At 44.8% G+C, this 19,299-nt stretch overlaps 2 protein-coding genes across 2 annotated transcripts in view; both read left to right on the forward strand.

Moving 5' to 3' along the window:
• Nucleotides 1–5,491, forward strand: part of LOC135522525 (testis-expressed protein 2-like) — a 65,307-nt gene extending 59,816 nt beyond the window's left edge. The window contains exons 11-13 of the mRNA XM_064948860.1: nt 156–365; nt 2,013–2,133; nt 2,273–5,491. Of these exons, the coding sequence (XP_064804932.1) occupies nt 156–365; nt 2,013–2,133; nt 2,273–2,440 (499 nt within the window). The 3' untranslated portion in view covers nt 2,441–5,491. The remainder of the gene's footprint in view (nt 1–155; nt 366–2,012; nt 2,134–2,272) is intronic.
• Nucleotides 5,492–5,758: 267 nt separating this feature from the next.
• Nucleotides 5,759–17,925, forward strand: ccdc40 (coiled-coil domain 40 molecular ruler complex subunit). Its single transcript, XM_064948881.1, has 19 exons — nt 5,759–6,227; nt 6,477–6,659; nt 6,927–7,041; nt 7,201–7,340; nt 7,460–7,543; nt 8,109–8,328; nt 8,885–9,042; nt 9,600–9,722; nt 9,892–10,013; nt 10,551–10,794; nt 11,160–11,342; nt 11,900–12,145; nt 12,413–12,626; nt 13,015–13,184; nt 13,604–13,695; nt 13,991–14,111; nt 14,424–14,612; nt 16,477–16,635; nt 16,869–17,925. The coding sequence occupies exons 2-19, from the start codon at nt 6,531–6,533 to the stop codon at nt 17,121–17,123; spliced, it is 2,964 nt and encodes a 987-aa protein (XP_064804953.1). The 5' UTR covers nt 5,759–6,227; nt 6,477–6,530; the 3' UTR covers nt 17,124–17,925.
• Nucleotides 17,926–19,299: the final 1,374 nt, after the last annotated feature.

Here is a 19,299-nt window from a genome sequence, read left to right on the forward strand (position 1 = left end):
CTTTTACCCTGATTATTTACCTTGTTTACCTTTTTAAAGTACCTTTTCGTACAACTTTCATGTAATCCAGACTTGATCTTAATGCGGACTTAAGTCGTAAGTCAAGGTAGGTTTGCGCGACAAAGTTCAACCCCTAAATCTCTCCTCTCCTTTAGACACATGGGGGGCCGTCAGCCCAGTAAGATCATGCGCTTCGTGGACAAGATCGCCAAGTCCAAGTACTTCCAGAAGGCCACCGAGACGGAGTTCATCAAGAAGAAGATGGAGGAGGTGTCCAACACGCCCCTGCTGCTCACCGTGGAGGTTCAGGAGTTCAGGGGCACGCTGGCTGTCAACATCCCACCCCCGCCCACTGACAGGATATGGTATGTTCTAAGACAGCTTCGTAGAGTTACACATCATACCTCTGCCCAGCAACAGGATACAACACATTCATACCACCACAATACATAATGAATACACTTTAATATTATATTATTGGGGTGTCAATCAAACACTTGTTGGCATTCTTGTGCATTAGTTCATTATGTTCTGCAATGCACTTGTGCCCTCTGCTGGTGACTGATCACATCCCTGGAAAACTAACATTTTGTGTGCCTTATTATTCTGAGTAACCTTTACCATTATCATTGCTGCTGGTGAGTCTCTGATCCACCTCTACGCAGACGACACCATTCTGTATACTTCTGGCCCTTCTTTGGACACTGTGTTAACAACCCTCCAGGCAAGCTTCAATGCCATACAACTCTCCTTCCGTGGCCTCCAATTGCTCTTAAATACAAGTAAAACTAAATGCATGCTCTTCAACCGATCGCTACCCGCACCTGCCCGCCTGTCCAACATCACTACTCTGGACGGCTCTGATTTAGAATACGTGGACAACTACAAATACTTAGGTGTCTGGTTAGACTGTAAACTCTCCTTCCAGACCCATATCAAATATCTCCATTCCAAAGTTAAATCTAGAATTGGCTTCCTATTTCGCAACAAAGCATCCTTCACTCATGCTGCCAAACATACCCTTGTAAAACTGACCATCCTACCAATCCTCGACTTTGGCGATGTCATTTACAAAATAGCCTCCAATACCCTACTCAACAAATTGGATGCAGTCTATCACAGTGCAATCCGTTTTGTCACCAAAGCCCCATATACTACCCACCATTGCGACCTGTACGCTCTCGTTGGCTGGCCCTCGCTTCATACTCGTCGCCAAACCCACTGGCTCCATGTCATCTACAAGACCCTGCTAGGTAAAGTCCCCCCTTATCACAGCTCGCTGGTCACCATAGCATCTCCCACCTGTAGCACATGCTCCAGCAGGTATATCTCTCTAGTCACCCCCAAAACCAATTCTTTCTTTGGCCGCCTCTCCTTCCAGTTCTCTGCTGCCAATGACTGGAACAAACTACAAAAAGCACTGAAACTGGAAACACTTATCTCTCTCACTAGCTTTAAGCACCAACTGTCAGAGCAGCTCACAGATTACTGCACCTGTACATAGCCCACCTATATTTTAGCCAAACAACTACCTCTTTCCCTACTGTATTTAATTTATTTATTTATTTTGCTCCTTTGCACCCCATTATTTTTATTTCTACTTTGCACATTCTTCCATTGCAAATCTACCATTCCAGTGTTTTACTTGCTATATTGTATTTACTTTGCCACCATGGCCTTTTTTTGCCTTTACCTCCCTTATCTCACCTCATTTGCTCACATCGTATATAGACTTGTTTATACTGTATTATTGACTGTATGTTTGTTTTGCTCCATGTGTAACTCTGTGTCATTGTATGTGTCGAACTGCTTTGCTTTATCTTGGCCAGGTCGCAATTGTAAATGAGAACTTGTTCTCAACTTGCCTACCTGGTTAAATAAAGGTGAAATTAAAAAAATAAACTTGCCCACATACTACAATAACAAATCGCTCATTGCTGCATGATCTGTTATAGTTGAAATCTACACTGGTGTTTCTCTAGTGTGTTTGTTGACTCTGTTTTGAATCGCAGGTATGGTTTCAGGAGTCCACCCCACTTGGAGCTGAAGGCTCGGCCCAAACTGGGAGAGAGAGAGGTCACACTGGCCCACGTCACCGACTGGATCGAGAAGAAACTGGACCAGGAGTTTCAGGTATGTGTGTGTGTGTGTCTGCATGCCTGTGTGTGTGTGTCTGCATGCCTGTGTGTGTGTGCGTGATACCGTACTTTGTCCAAACTCTGTCAGCATACTACATCAAATGTAACATCTCTGAATCTACTCTTCGATGTAGAAAATCTTTGTCATGCCAAACATGGATGACCTGTGGCTGACCATCATGCACTCTGCCATGGACCCCCGCTCTTTTGGAACGCCCTCCACCTCCACCTCCACCGTCGATACGACCCAGAGGGAAGCCGAGCCCTCCGAAACAGAGGGGGGCGCCACTAACGGCATATGAAGGATTGTTTACAGTATTTGCCTGAAACGTGTGAATTAGAATGGGAGCCAGGGGGCCTTGTAGTAGTATAAGGCCTATTGGTGCATAAGGACATGCAAAAAGACTTCTGTTACCACATTGACATTCCAATAGCTCCATACCCAAGGGACTTTTTTGTCACTGGCAGAACAGGATGACCTCAGTCATCAGATGAACTTTGACTTTTTAACAAGCTCACTGACCGAACGAGACAGAAGTCAGTCAACCAACCAGGAAGGAGAAACACTAAAAATAAAAACTCACTTTCTTCTCTGTTTTTTAATCTGTGTAGGATGAACAGACTTAGAAAAGTAGATTTTTCTCAGAATGGCAGAAATGTAACAGTGATACAACCTAGTGGTATAGGTGGAGCGGTGTGGAGAGTTTTTGTGAGTTATAAGGTTACACAGTGTCCTATGAACACATGGTTATTTCGCATTCGCCGTTCACCTTACGTCCTTGGTAGGAAACAACTTAAGTTTGGGGACCCAAATCAAGAGGGAGAATGAAGTGAAAAGAAATGGTTGAATGAGACGCGCAACCTCTGGATTATACTTTTGTTATTGTACGGGTATGTCTGCAAGAGAGTGCATGTGTGTGTGTGAAGCCTGACACTAAAAGCAGGAGTGCATACTTTTGTTAGTGTACGGGTATGTCTGCAAGAGAGTGCATGTGTGTGTGAAGCCTGACACTAAAAGCAGGAGTGCATACTTTTGACAATGTCACATGTATTATTTGCCATATGATATAGGACATCTAATGCACCCTATGCTTTGTCCAGGTGAACACGAAGTGTATTCACTTGTGTTGTGACCCCACATCTCTTACTGCTCGGGGTAGAAGTTCCCCTTTACCACAGGTCTCGAATCAGATTACCCCAAATCCTAACCATTTTGTGGATGAGAAAATGTCTGACCCTAAAGCAGTGGTAAGGGGGAAAGTTCTACCTACAGTATTCCCCTCTTAACTGTACACCACACCGCTGTATTATGCAAATGATCACTGTGTCCATATCTGTATGGAGGCAGCTATATGAAGCCCCTCCCCTCAATTTTCTCTGCAAGCCAATGCTATAGGGTTAGCCGTCATTACCTAGGCAACATGTGTCTTTAATTCACTAATGCCTATGCAAGTTCCTTGCTAACTAAGGACATGGACATGAGGTGAGCAATGAGAAAATAGTGTGTGTGTGTATATATATATATAATCTTGTAAAGATATGTATTTCTGAAAAGGTGTACATAATGGGCCTAACACTTTTGTTGAATGTATGTATGTATGGCTATATTGACATTGGACTGTTTTATTGTTTGTTGTATGGAAACTATTCCTAACCAATCACATGGATTATGTTGATTGGGGTATGCCAAGTATTGCACAACAAAACAGAAGTTTTGATGTATGTTTTCCTGGTAAACACTATTAATGAAATACTATCTACAGACATGTATTGCATATTTGCAGTGCTATTGTGTTATGCTCTCTAGCATGTACAATACCCGTGGCACATGTTGAGACCATTCCTGTTGTACTCGGAACAACAGGTTTTCATGTTGTTGTTTTTTTCAAATGATGTAGGAAGTGTTATGCATTTTTTAAATGTTTTATGTATTTTCAAATGGCCATCATCCACAGTTGCCAATGCATGGAAATGAGCCCCCTTACCAGACGTGCTAAATGACACTTGGTAGAGTTAAACTATATGATGTACTGTGCCCTTTGCCAAAACCATCATTAATATTAAAATAAACTGTTAACTCAAACCATAATTGTAGTCTCAAATCATCACTTTTGAAGTCTGAATCACCTCCTATACTCTACTGTTATGTTTTCTTCATTTTGAGGTTAAGTTTTAAATGCACAGTTTTAGCATAGGAATTCATGTAAACAAATCCAATTTGTTTTTCCATTCGTTCCATTTATTTGTCAGGACACTAAATCACTGTTGTAGAATGTCATTGATGAAGGAATATCGTTTTTTAACTTTCCTTCTACTTCTAATTTGGTGTCTTGTTTAATTTTCGTTTTAGCGATTATTCAGTTAGTAATATTATTATTGGAACCCTTGATTAAGATGAGGCAAAAATACTAAAATATATGATACAAATACTGCGCTATATTGCATGCAATTTTATGTTGAAACTGTGATTTATTGTATATTAACACAATTGCCCAGAGAAAGAGGTTTAGTTTCAAAAGTAATAAAACAATTCTCAAAATGATAGGTGTCAAAGTTATTGGCCCCCCTGTTTTCAGTACTCCAGCACCATACCTTTGTGAGGATAACGACACTGAGCCTTTAAAGAAAAAGATTAGAGAAGACAGTGGGAGGGATCTTGGAACGTTCATCCATACAGAATCTTTCCAGATCCTTGTTAAGGGGATGGTGCTAAGACTATTGAAAACAGGGGTGCCAATAATTTTGACCCCTTTTTTAAAATATATATTTTTTTATTGTTTAGCAAAATCTCGTTCTCTGAGCAATTTTATTAGTATAAAATAATAGAATTCCCCAGTTTTTTGGAGTGTACAAAATAGCTCAGTATTTGTATTTATTTTATACAGTATTTTTGCTCATCTTTATCAAGGGTGCCAATAATTATGGACCTGAATGTAGGTCTAGTACCAGGTTGGAATTAGAATGTTTTGTAACACTTTGTCTGCTTTCCTGAAATACAATGACAGAATGATGATATGAATACCACATCAGATTTATAATAATAAAGAGTTGATGATTCTGCAAATAGATGGCTTATTTAGATTTTTAAGGACAAATTTGTTGAGCCTCATCCATGTCTACTGCTTGGCTGAAACTTGGTCTCTTAGTTGGTTGAGACCAAGTTTCCCTAAAGGAAGTGCTTTAAAATAATGCCTTTTTATTTTTACAAATGTTGATTTTGCAGGCCTTGTTATTTTCTGTTCTCGATTTTGTAAGACTGAATTGCAATGGTATTATGGTACAAATGATAAAGATCAACTTGCTTTGTAATTATTTGCTCTTGATTGAAATAAAGATTTTTTTTAATAAACCAATTTTTTTGTCATACTGAAGTTATTTAAATTGCCACACTCACATGCCATGCATTAATATTTAAAATGTTCAAATTCCATTTCTGATAATCCATGCACCTTGACTTGAACAGTCTACAAATTTCAATATTCATCAGGGGCGGCACTATCCAATGACTAGGCTCTACCCCTTATCCCTTCACGGAAGTTAATCGTTTCCTAGCAACGCCTGGCCGGCTGACAAACAGAGGTGGGTCTAGGCTGTTTTTAGTTTGCAAATTCAATTTCATACTAAGAGCTCCAGGATTATTTGTTGTTGCTGAAAAGGTGATAAAGCAGCCTTAAGGTTTAGTAACTTGTGCATTTCGAGAACAGTTAAAACATTCTGGTATTTTAAACTGTTAGGTAATCTAGCTAACGTTAGCGTGCTTATTCGTTAATACGCTATTAACGCTAACTTCAATGCAAGTGGATAGCAGTATTCCACAGGAAACATTATGCGCGTAGGAGGCATAGCCATCATAGGTATCTGTCTTATTTCATTTCTAAGCAAAGGTACAGTATGAGGGCCTAATGAATGATTGTCGTCAACTTCATAACGTTAGTGAATATTTAAATATTTGTGTCATGTTTTCCCAGGTGGTGACAGGAGGCTTTGTCAGACAACTTTTAAATGTGCATATTTGCTTCAATACATTATTTTCATTCTGACCTTTCTTTCAGTTCTGAAGAGATAACTCCTTAATAATTCAAGAAGCAGGTAAGGCTTTCAATGAAAGGGCGTTAAAAGAGCAGGTGACATTATTTAGCGGACACTCTTATCCAGAGCGACTTACAGGAACAATTAGGGTTTACGTGCCTTGCTCAAGGGCACATACACTGATTTTTTTTCACCTAGTCTGCTTGGGGATTTAAACCAGCAACCTTTCGGTTACTGGCACCAAAGCTCTTAACCGCTAGGCTACCTGCCTACATGACTGCAATGAAATCCAATGTTGCTGTCACAAAGGCAACCTTCTTGTAGTGCTGACAGAGTCAACCATCTTGGTTCCCACCGAGTCCAATGGAGGGTGGAGGAAGTGAGGAGAGGAGGGGAACCCCGCCACGGGAGGAGGGGAAGTACGATGAACAGCCAGGTGGTGCTGACGAGGCAGCAGAGGACTCTGGGGTTACTGTACAACCTGGGCAGGAGGTTTGTGAAAGATACTACTCTACAGTACAGGATACGTTGTTTTTCACACTTTTCTCAAGTTAGGATTTGTGACTCATGATATTGTGTCATCTGCATTTTATTTGTTGTCATTCAAAATCATGAACTTATTCCCAAAAGACGATTTAGACATGATTTAGGCAGTGGTCCAATGCACATAATTAAATACAACCCTTTTATTATTTGTATTGTAACTTTATGGATCAAAAAGTGACTTCCTGAGTGTCCTCCTGTCTGCCCTCCATGCAGGGTGGATCAGCAGAGCAGTCAGACAGAGAGCAGGCCGAGGCGGGGGCTGGTTACCCAGTGTCACAGTCAGGAAACAGTGGTACAGGCGCAGCCTTCAACCCCGCCAGCAACTCAGGTCCGCTGGGTTTCAATAAGAGGGAGGGATAGAACAATGGTGGACGGTTTTTAACTGATTTCTATCACTTTTTACAATTGACTCGAGCACTGTGACTTGCCAAGCACGGTATCTGTTGAGGAGTGATCATGAAACATTGTTTTTTTTGGGGGGTGCCAGATAACGGAACGATGCCCTTGCCGCCTCACCCCTCGTTGCACCTCTCAGTCCCCCTCTCCGACAGCGATGCGGACGGGTTACGCAGGGCGGCGGAAGAGGGCGATGAGGAAGATGAGCTCATCGTGCTGGACCCTGAACACGTAAAAGAAGTTTCCCCGCTTAACATCACTGCTAACGTGGTTTTAAATACCTTAAGATTTAAGCCCCGTCATGCTTATCAGATGAACGTCTTACTGTGCTTTCTCCCATCTGCCTGCAGCCGCTGATGAGAAGGTTCCAGACTGCACTGAGGAACCACCTCCACAAGCAACTGGAGAGACTCAACATGGAGTTGCGCGAGAAGGTGCAGTAGCTCTCTTCTTCTGAGGCAAAGACTCTTCATCCTTTACAATGGGCCACAATCAAATCAACATGGACATCCACTTTACAGTATGCATAGAGTACGATTCCTGCCATTTATAGTCACTCTTTTCCCAGGAGAGGGCGCCATTGACTTGTTTTGGCTCAATCTCCAACCGTGACCCTGTGCTTTCGTTTTTCACAACACAGAATAAACTAATTTGCAACTAGAAATGATCTATAAGCGGCAACAATTGATTTACAAGGATTAATCACTATTGTTATATAAAAAAAAAAACATTTTTAAAGACATCCACAGGCCTTGCAGTACGTTTCTAATGCATTTGCCCTGTGCAATTCACAACACAGAATAAACTAATTTGCAACTAGAAATGATCTATAAGCGGCAACAATTGATTTACAAGGATTAATCACTATTGTTATATTAAAAAAAAACATTTTTAAAGACATCCACAGGCCTTGCAGTACGTTTCTAATGCATTTGCCCTGTGCAATTCTGACCCCAACCTATGCTCTCTTTCCCTCCCCTCCTCCACCCATCTCCCTAGATGGCCATAGAGAGGTCTGAGAGTGAACACCGAGAGGAGCTGGGCGTGGAGCTGTACGGCATACAGCAGGAGCTGGCCAGACTCCAGGCCTGTCTGGAGGGCCGTCACGAGACCAACGCGCAGGCGGCCGCCCAGCGCAGACAGGCCCAGGATCAGCTGGAGGGGGTCCGAAGCCAGTACCGCACCACAGCCAGCCAGGCCAGCAAGCAGAGGTCACACGGTGAGACCCATAAAGATACACAGTTAGTATGTCTTTTTTCATTCTGTGCTGAGACCACTCACTGACTTGATAGGGACAGACACTATGCAAGGATTGTATGAATACTAAACAACTGCTCAAGAGACATTGACTCATCAACTGTCATAAAGCACACGTTTCTGTAAACGTAGGGTGTTGTCACTTTGCTACAGATGTAGGATCTTCATTTGATCACTTTTGTTGTCTGCGCAGATAAGCTTTGTGATTTACATAAATTCACTGAAGACCCATACTAACAGTATTGCACTTTTCAGGTAACCTACTTTTGGCCAGCTAATAGCTTAACCACCGATCAAGCAACATTATGCGCTTATTTTGCTGTGACAATATAGGTCAAATTAAGATCCTATATATGTACTATGACTTGGGCCAGGAGTTTTTCTTGACCGAATCAAGGAAAAAAAATCAGGACCCTAGCCTAGTTATAATAGTCCATAACGATATAAAGGTTTTCCTGGGCAGGTGACAGTCAGGAAAAACTCCTGTCCCTAACTACGTCTATCACCTCCTTCCTCAGTGTCCCAGCTGCAGAGTGAGGTAGAGAACCTGGCACTGCGTCTGTTCTACATGCAGGAGGTTAACGCCGACCTGCGCTCTGACATCACGGCCATGAAGAACGCCTCGCGCAAGGCCTACTCCGAGAAGACCCAGGCAGAGGAGCAGAAACACAAACAGGTCAGGACACATGCCTTCCTTATTTTACAACTGATTCAAGATCAGCTGACTGGCATGTTAGTTCTAATGTTAACTGTTCTGAGCCAAACAGCAAAACTGGTCCTGGACCAGATGCTAAGGGTCTAGAAATAGAATTTAAAATAATTCTTATTACTGTGGCTAAATCTTCTCTTGCAGTGTATTATAGGTGATTCCTTATATGACCCTCTCTCTCTCTACCACCCCCCCTCTCTCTCTACCACCCCTCTCTCTCTACCACCCCCTCTCTCTCTACCCTCCCTCTCTCTACCACCCCTCTCTCTCTACCCCCCTCTCTCTCTCTACCACCCCTCTCTCTCTCTAACCACCCTCTATCTCTCTCTCTACCCACCCTCTCACTCTCTTCCCCCTCTCCCTCTCTACCCACCCTCTCCCTCTCTACCCCCTGTCTCTCTCTACCCACCCTCTCCCTCTCTGCCCCTCTCTCTCTCTACCCCCCCTCTCTCTCTATCCCCCCCTCTCTCTACCCACCCTCTCTCTCTACCCCCCCCCTCACTCTCTACCCCCCTCTCTCTCAGGACTTGTATGTGGAGCGGTTGACCAAACACTTGGAGCGGCTGTCGGAGCAGATAGCTCTGTATAAAGTACAGACCATCGCCCAGTCTGAGGAGACCCAGGCAGCCAAGGAGGCCCTCTCTGAGGTACACTGCTGTCCACTCCCGGGTTGGGTACAGGCTTTTGATCCAGCCAATCAGTATAACACAATAATAAATGTGTTACTGCTTAGGCTGAGACAAAAGCTGTACACACAGAAGGAATGGGGAAAGGTGGTGAACGGTGTGCCTTTTGCCTGTGTGTCTCTCGATACAGGCCCAGATGGAGATGGACTCTTTGGGGATGGAGAGGAAGCAGCTGCTGCAGCAGTGGAACAGCAGCCTGGTGGGCATGAGGAGACGAGACGACGCCTACACCGCCATGCTGGAGGCTCTACGGTGAGGCCACGTAAACGCCTAGAGTCTACACACATCACAGGAGGCTGCTGAGGGGAGGACGGCCTCATAGTAATGGCTGGAATGGAGTGAATGGAATGTTCTCAAACACATGGGAACCGTCTGTTGATGTGTTGGTTACCATTCCATTTATGTCGCTTCAGCCATTACTATGAGCCCGCCTTCCCCAATTAAGATACCACCAGCCGCCTGTGACGCGCACACACACACACCTCACCACACAGTGTAGAACAGCAGCCTGGCGGGTATGACGAGACGAGGCCAACACCACGGTGGAAGAGAATACACACTGGATAGACTTAAAATGGCAACACTATTCCCTATATAATGCACTACTTTTGGCAAGATGTACATTGGCCACTGTCCAATGTCTATTTACAATACAATTTGTATTTGCCGTGCATCAGTCCTGTTTGTTCTGCTCTGGTCAAACGTTTCTCCTTGAGACTGGACATGCTGTACACCTGTGGGATGCCACCGTGCACACGTCTGTCAATCTCCCTCCCTGCCTCCATGCAGCGCGGCCACCCACCAGGTCCGCTCTCTAGACACCGAGATCGAGGGCTTCAAGAAGTCCATCACACAGGAGGGGGAGCGCAATGAGCTGCTGACAGTACTACTGAACCGGACCCAGCTGGACAGCGCCACCTCCAGGAAGCTGATCTCCCACAGCCACAGCCAGCAGGAGGCGCTGCAGGTCCAGTACAGCATCTACATGAGGACCCTGCAGGAGACCGAGCAGACGCTGCAACGCGTCAACACGGTGAGTGAATGGGTTGGTTTTATACATTTGTAACGCGTATAGGTTGCGTTAACCAAGGGTAAACACTCAATGAAGTCAAAAGACTTGCGTTTATTGTGGTTTGCTTCTTCTATTTTTTTCTCAAGTCCGCAGTTGATTTGTGTAACTATCGTGTATCTATTTGTGTATATATTGTCCTTTCCCTATGCAAGCTCCTCTGAATGCAATATCCGCTCAATGTGAAGTGACTGGAATGTATTGTCGTTGTCGTGACTCATGTAAGTGGACGATAGTACGATGAAACACTTTACCTCTGTCCCCCTCCCTCCCATCTCCCCATGTCTCTCCTCCCCCCTCCCCTCCCCTCTCTCCTCCCCTCTCTCCAGGAGTGTGGGGTGCGCCAGGTGGAGGTGTCCTCCCTGAGGAAGCAGACGGAGAAGGAGTGGGTGCGGCGCATCGAGCTGGAGGACCGCATCATGTCCAAGATGCAGGAGCATCTCACCCACGATAAGGCCACCAAGTACTCCCGACGCCTCACCGACAAGATGGCCGCCCACAAGAGGGAGAAGGTGAGCGGGGTCGGTCGCCGTATTTTTTGGGGTTATCCTGAGTGGCGCAGCGGTCTAAGGCACCGCATCGACGGCGGTCTGAGGCACTGCATACAGACCCGGGTTCGATCCTGGGCTGTATCACAACCGGCTGTGACCGGGAATCCCATAGGTCGGTGCACAATTGGCCCAGCGTCGTCCAGGTTCGGGGAGTGTTTGGCCGGGGTAGGCCGTCATTGTAAATAAGAATTTGTTCTTACCTGATTTGCCAAGTAATTCATAATATTACAAAGACTATTTAGCGGTGTATTGTCAATCATATTGTGGAGATGTGTTAGGAATGGGAGACTTTGTAGAATTACAGTACAGAAGGAGTTACATCTGGTTGTTATTTAATATCTACATTGGTATAACTTGAGCTAGTTATTTAATAACCTGTGTAGACAAAGAAAGGGTCCATTGAAAACCACACCAACCGCAAGGCTACATATGAAACTTTGCTAGCGCAATGTATCACTGTGTTCAAACCAATCTCTGTGTGTGCGTCTCTCTCTCTCTCTCTCTTCTCACCCTGCCAGGAGACCCAGCTGTCCCGGCTGGAGAACGAAATGGCGGCGGTGACGCTGGAGAGCAGTGACCTCACCCTGCGCCTGGAGGGTCTGGCCCGCACCCTCGCCTCGCTGGAGACGGAGATGAGCCGCCGCAACGAACTGATCGGCGCCAGCGAGGCCAGGATCAACAAGCGCGTTACCGTCATCGAGCGCAAGCAGGCCACCATCAACGTTTACAACAAGAAGATTGAGCAGCTCGTCGCCAGCACTGGGGTGAGAGTTACTTACAACCAAGCACTGACCAGTAACCAACTGAACACTTTGGGTTTATTTCCCTTAGAATAAAGGACTATAGGTACTGAATCTAAAATAGGTGGCACCTACAGATCTAGAATGGTGTTGTATTTCTATGGTAGCACCATCCTCTACAATAAGACCGGAGCCAGAATGGATTTGAAACGTTTCAGCTTTGGGGGGAAAAAATTCACATTTTCCTGACTTTCTATGTTGTCTTGATCACGTCCCTACCTACGTCAACAGCACGAGGACCTGGGACCGTTGGAGATCCAGGCCAGTACTCTGACCAAGCAGCTGGAGGGGGTGGGAGGAGAGATCAAGGAGCAGCAGCAGCTCTGGCTGCGGCAGCAGGGGGAACTGGTGAGACTGACCCAGGAGAAACAGGCCCGGAGCACCGCCCTGCTCACACTGCAGACCCAATTCACCATCCTACAGCAGAGGAAAGTCCGCACCGAGAGTACGGTAACACACACGGGCGCGCACACCCACTGACCATGGAGAAATGGGCTCGGAGCACCGCCCTGCTCACACTACGGACACTAGTGTCATACACCTACCGGTACCCAGCCCCCATGGGCTTACAAGACACTACAGAATAAAATAACGTTTACAAATTATGAGCATAGAATAATCATAGCCAGTACAGCTACCATATAGCCCCACTACACAAACAGTACATGTATCCTTCTCCTCCAGGCATTGTGAACACACTGAGCAATCACAAACACTCCCGGTCTGAAACAAGATTCCAGACACTTCACCATTTTTGGGGTCTTTGTGACCCTACCCTATCAAAACACACGCTAACCCATGGACTCCCCACCTCTCCGCTGCCTCCCGTCCAGGTGAGATACAACAGGAGCAGCGGGAGCAGGCCGAGCTGGAGAGACACATGAAGGAGCTGATGGCGGACATGTTGAAGCTCAACTCCCTGCTGAGTGAGAACAGGCATCTCCACCAGGCCCTGGAGCAGGGCAACGTCGTCATGGAGACTGACTTCCTGCACAGACTCAAGGTCAGACTGGTGGTCACGGTGGGGGCTATTTTTAGTGTTCATCAGTCCCCCAGTCAAATACACGCGTATAAATATGTCCGTTTCAGTCCTGAACCACTGCATTCTATATTTCCCCACAAAAGAAAAACGCAGTAACTACGCTGTTTGTGTTTTTTTACTACAAAATCTGACTTACAAAGTCTTTTTCTGTCTAGACGGACAGCAATTTCTGATACACCACGATCGATGTTGATCAACAGGCTTGTTCTTGTGTCAGGAAACGAAATACCGATATACCTGGCCGTTACAACCGATCAAAGGCCTTTTGACCCAAATCAAAGGGCAGTATGCTAGACATACTGTAAATAGACGTATAGAAATGCCTCCGCACCATTGAACCTCATGTATAACCGTGTACTCCTGTGACGTTGTGTGTTTAGGAGGCGGAGAGGAACTCCATTGAGACGCAGATGAAGCTAGAGAGGATCCAGGAGGAGAAGGACAGGCTGTTCAACAGTCTGGTGGAGTCAGAGTGAGTCAAACAGTAGCAACGTTGTCCGCCTAGAAACATGAGCCTCCGTCTATCTGTCTTGTCTGTGTCTTGTCCTCATGTGAGCGTACGTGTGTGTGTGTGTGTGTTTCACGTGCTTGTGTTATATGGGGGTGTGTTTTTGTTGAGTTCACCGGCGCTTCCACATCTGCGTCGCTTGCTGCTTGGGGTTTTTGGCCGGGTATCTGCGGCGCACTTTGCAGACATCATGTAAAAAAAGGGCTTTAGAAAATACATTTGTTGATGTGTATTTGCGTGCGTGCATATGTGTTTTCAGGCGTCAGATCATGCTGTGGGAGAAGAAGACCCAGCTGGTGAGAGAGACCAGGTCGGCTGTGGACTCTGAGGTGGGCCAGGGAGACATCCGCACAATGAGGGCTGAGATCCACCGGATGGAGGTAACATCACACACACTGGAGAACCCAAGAGCAACTCTCACATCACACAATCTTTCGCTTAGTCCCTCCTACTGTAGATCGATACACTGTATCTCCATATAGAAAACGACAACATGGTGTTGCTACCTTGTACAAAATGTACCATACAAATCATGTTTGATTTGATTCCTTAGCGCGCTAAATGTGGAATAGGTAGGACAGCTCACATACTCATGCACCTGTTTCACCCCCTCCAATGCTTTCACTGGGTAATGAATCAACGCTGTGTGCTGGGAGTAAGAATCAAGTATCAATGTGGGTGTGTCCCTACAGGTGCGATACGGTCAGCTGATGAAGCAGCAGGAGCGCCTACTGAGGGAGATGGAGGGAGTGGTGGCTCGCAGGGAGACTATCGTGATGCGCAGTGAGGCCCAGGCACGCACCGACCGCAAGCAGCCCACTCACACCGACTTCCACGGCATCCTGCAGGGCCTGCGTCGGAAGATCCTGGACACACAGAAGGTGGGGGTGTGGGTCGGTGGGTCAGTTGGTGTGTTGGTGGGTGTGTGTTCCTGTGTGTATGTACAGTACGTACAGTACCAGTCAAAAGTTTGGACACCTACTCATTCATGATTTTTCTTTATTTTTACTATTTTCTACATTGTAGAATAATAGTGAAGACATCAAAACTATGAAATAACACATATGGAATCATATAGTAACCAAACAAGTGTTAAATAAATAGAAATATATTTGAGATTCTTCAAAGTAGCCACCCTTTTCCTTGATTAAAGCTTTGCACACGCTTGGCATTCTCTCAACCAGCTTCATGAGGTAACCTGGAATGCTTTTCAATTAACAGGTGTGCCTTGTTAAAAGTTCATTTGTGGAATTTCTATCCTTCTTAATGCATTTGAGCCAATCAGTTGTGTTCTGACAAGGTAGGGGTGGAATACAGAATAAAGTCCTATTTAGTAAAAGACCAAGTCCATATTATGGCAAGAACAGCTCAAATAAGCAAAGCGAAACGACAGTCCATCGTTACTTTAAGACATGAAGGTCAGTCAATCCAGAAAAGTTTCTTCAAGTGCAGTCGTAAAAACCATCAAGCGCTATGATGAAACTGGCTCTCATGAGGACCGCCACAGGAATGGAAGACCCAGCGTTATCTCTGCTGCAGAGGATAAGTTTATTAGAGTTACCAGCCTCAGAAATTGCAGCCCAAATAAATGCTTCACAGAGTTCAAGTAACAGACACATCTCAACACCAGCTGTTCAGAGGAGACTGTGTGAATCAGGCCTTCATGGTCGAATTGCTGCAAAGAAACCACTACTAAAGAACACCAATAATAAGAAGAGACTTGCTTGGCCAAGAAACACAAGCAATGGACATTAAACCGGTGGAAATCTGGCTGATCAGTCCAAATTTGAGATTTCGGGTTCCAACCGCTGTGTCTTTGTGAGACGCAAGTGTAAGTGAACGGATGATCTCTGCATGTGTTGTTCCCACCGTGAAGCATGGAGGAGGAGGTGTGATGGTGTTTTGCTGGTGACACTGTCAGTGATATATTTAGACTTCATGGCACACTTAACCAGCATGGCTACCACAGTATTCTGCAGAGATATAGCATCCCATCTGGTTTGCGCTTAGTGGGACTATCATTTGTTTTTCAACAGGACAATGACCCAACACACCTTCAGGTTGTGTAAAGGCTATTTGACCAAGAAGGAGAGTGATGGAGTGCTGCATCAGATTACCTGGCCTCTACAATCACCTGACCTCAACCCAATTGAGATGGTTTGGGATGAGTTGGACTGCAGAGTGAAGGAAAAGCAGCCAACAAGTGCTCAGCACATATGGGAACTCCTTCAAGACTGTTGGAATAGCATTCCAGGTGAAGCTGGTTGTGAGAATGCCAAGAGTGTGCAAAGCTGTCATCAAGGCAAAGGGTGGCTACTTTGAAGAATCTCAAATATATTTTGATTTGTTTAACACTTTTTTGGTTACTACATGATTCCATATGTGCTACTGTGCAGCCTACAATACATACTGTAGTAAACATGGAAAAGGGCCTAATTCCTTACATAAGGGAGAGCAGGCCATGTCTGTATTACAGAATGCAGGGCACGTGGGAGACTGGGGTTCATATCCCCGTTGGGGAGAAAGGAGTAGGCTGTCCTTGTAAATAAAATGTATTCTTAACTGATTCCATATGTGTTATTTCATAGTTGTGACGTCGTCACTATTATTCTACAATGTAGAAAATAGTAAAAATACAGAAAAACCCTTGAATGAGTAGGTGTGTCCAAACTTTTGACTGGTACTGTATATGCTTCATATGTGTGTCTATGTTGTGTGTGTGTATGTGTCTCCCCACCCTAACAGCAAGCGGAGGAGTGTGACGGGGTCCTCAGGGAGCTGCAGCAGGGCCAGGCCAGTCTGAGCTGCAGTCTGCGGGACAAACAGCTGCAGCTGGGAGAGCTCCACAGTGCCAGAACTGTCCTCACCTCAGACTTCCAATGTATGCAGGACACCAAGGAGAGGGTACGCGATGTAGACACATTCACCCATTCACTCTCAACATTATTCCTGCCCAATGTATTGTTATCCATAGTTGAGAAGTGGTTAGCGCTGTGCAATGCTATTTGAATATCTCTTTTCATCTCATGTCTTTTTTAATCCCTTTATCCATCCTTCTTTTCCTCTCTCGGTCTGGTCCTCTCGCTCTCTCACACCCAATCTCTCTCTCTCTATCCTCCCTTTCTCCCCCTCTCTAGAACCTGGCCCGTCTGGTCTCCCTCCAGGGCCATGCCAAGCAGCTCCAAGCGGTGCGTGAGGGTCGCTACAGCGCCCTGTCCACCAGCGAAGCCTTGGAGCCTGCGTTGCAGAGGCAGGAGGAGCGTCTGCACGCTGTGACCACCATCCTGCACCGTGTCCAGCAGGAGTTCCCCCAGCACCAGGGGGTGCTACGACGCCTCTCCCTAGCCCTGGCCGCGCGCCCGCAGACTCCGATTGGTCAGGAGACCCACTGACTATTACATGACTGAAAACCCCCGTCATAGGATTACCCACAGAGTAGATTGGAGATAGAGATCCATCATAGTTGTCGGGTATTACTGCTCTATGGTGTTCCATGTTACTCTGGCTGTTAGGATTAGGGAGCTGGACTTGGCGTGGAAGCTCTCCTCCTGGCCATGTTTGGGCAATTTTGGTTTTCAGAATATTTCAGTTTATTTTGTTTCACTTGATAGAATGAAGAGTTGATTTAATATACAGTATACACGGATATCCTACCAGCGTGTGAAAATATTATTGTCCATATGGATAAACTGAAGATACACATAAATAAACAATCAAAGCAACATTTGGAATTCTTTCTTTAGTTAATATCCACAAACTAGCCAAATCTTAAGTGTGGAATCACTAAAGCCAGCCTGTGAATGATCATATGTCATAATAACAGAGAAACATCATACAATGTCATTAAGCGTCACTTAACATAAATGAAAGGTTCTGTCCATCATTGTCAAATATCAGATAATACTGGATAATAATCAGTCAATTGGCTGGTTCCCCCACCCAATAAGCAGTCGCTGACATCATAGTCAGGAAGTGGTCCCAGATGGTCCCCTCTCTCCAGGGTTTTCTTTATGAATAAACACCAGGCCCCTTTGGAGTTGATTCTCTATTCACCTCTGGATATCTAATCCATTTATATAAACAGATTACCACCCCTAATCTCATGCGTTCCTGAAGTGCCTTTTGTCACGGTTTGGGGCTCCTTCAAGGGAAGGGAACTCTCGAACTGTCCCTAAATGAGTGACGATCCGGAACCAGGCCAGTCACCAATTACATTCCCCCTCTTTTCAACAGCTTTTGTTATTCTATATGTTTCACTGACGGCTCCAAAAAGTAGTTTGTGTACTTACTGTCATAGAAACCTTTGTTATAGGAATCTTTATTGTCAGCAATGGCTGTTATTTAGAGGCTTGGCCTCAATCTCACAGATAGCTTTGCCAGTGGCTTTGTTTGCCTGTTACATGACCGGTTAGGTGCTATTATAATACACACCGTGAATGTAATTGGAAGGGTGAGAAGGCCTGGCCAGGTTACATATCAGTGAGGCCACAGTCCTTCAGTTGGTACAGATCAACATCAGCTAGTGGACCACCCACTAACCTGTTATGTTTCGTCCTAGGATGTGTCTTAATGGACTATATAGGCTTCCTTTTCTCGCTCATCTGCTCTGATCTAAGGATACATGATAGGTGAAAGCATATAGTGGATGCCTACTAGGAATTTGCTTTCAAATCAGAAAATGACAAGGTTTACAGCACAAGCACAGGAAATTTATTATTTTGATTGAATTCCTTTCAGTGACACTTTTACTTAAAGCATATGTATAACTTGTTATAATTATGTATAACCCTTTTTAATGAATTTCAACCAGGCTTATAATGTGTTTGTGTGTGACCTGTTTTCGAAGGCCTATAGCTGCACTTGCAATGTGGTCTTACAGGTATTGTCAACAAGTACTTGGAGAGGTGTACATTAAGGCATCCCAATTCTGATATTTCTTTCCTCTAGTTGGTCTTTTGACCAATCCCATGAGATCTTTTTCAGAGCTGATCTGATTGGTCAAAAGACCAATTAGGAGGAAAAAATATACAGAATTGACATATTTTTTAAATAGGTAGTTGGTATGTTCTGCACTTCCACTGTGACACCAAATGACTGTATACATGTCTAGTCAGTCTCATATATGGGCATCTGTCGGTGTTGATTGAGAAATCAGTCACAGTGAGGTGGATTCATATGGTTTCTCATAACTTAAACTTGTGAAAACTGCATGTTGTTGATGGTTTCATTGGTTGTTACAAAAACATCCTTGTTCCATTGGTCTTTGGACTACTACACCCATGTATTGCACACAAAGTGTCTAGGTTACTTTTCCTAAAAACCTTTCATGTCACAGGCTATAATTGACAGCAGCTCCAAGTAAAAAGCCTACATAGGCCGTAAGGAAGTAACTCAATGGAATGAATGTGGTTTTGGAGGTGCAACCACTGATGTGTCATCTCAATTACCGTTTATTTTCCAGTTCAGTTCTGGTGTCATTGCACATGTCATATTTAAATAGCAACCAGGATTGCACATTATTCAAATATATTTGGTATGTGGCAACACATGAGCTAAAAATTGATACAC

The sequence above is a fragment of the Oncorhynchus masou genome, chromosome 4, assembly GCF_036934945.1.
Source record: "Oncorhynchus masou masou isolate Uvic2021 chromosome 4, UVic_Omas_1.1, whole genome shotgun sequence".
Lineage (NCBI taxonomy): Eukaryota > Metazoa > Chordata > Actinopteri > Salmoniformes > Salmonidae > Oncorhynchus > Oncorhynchus masou.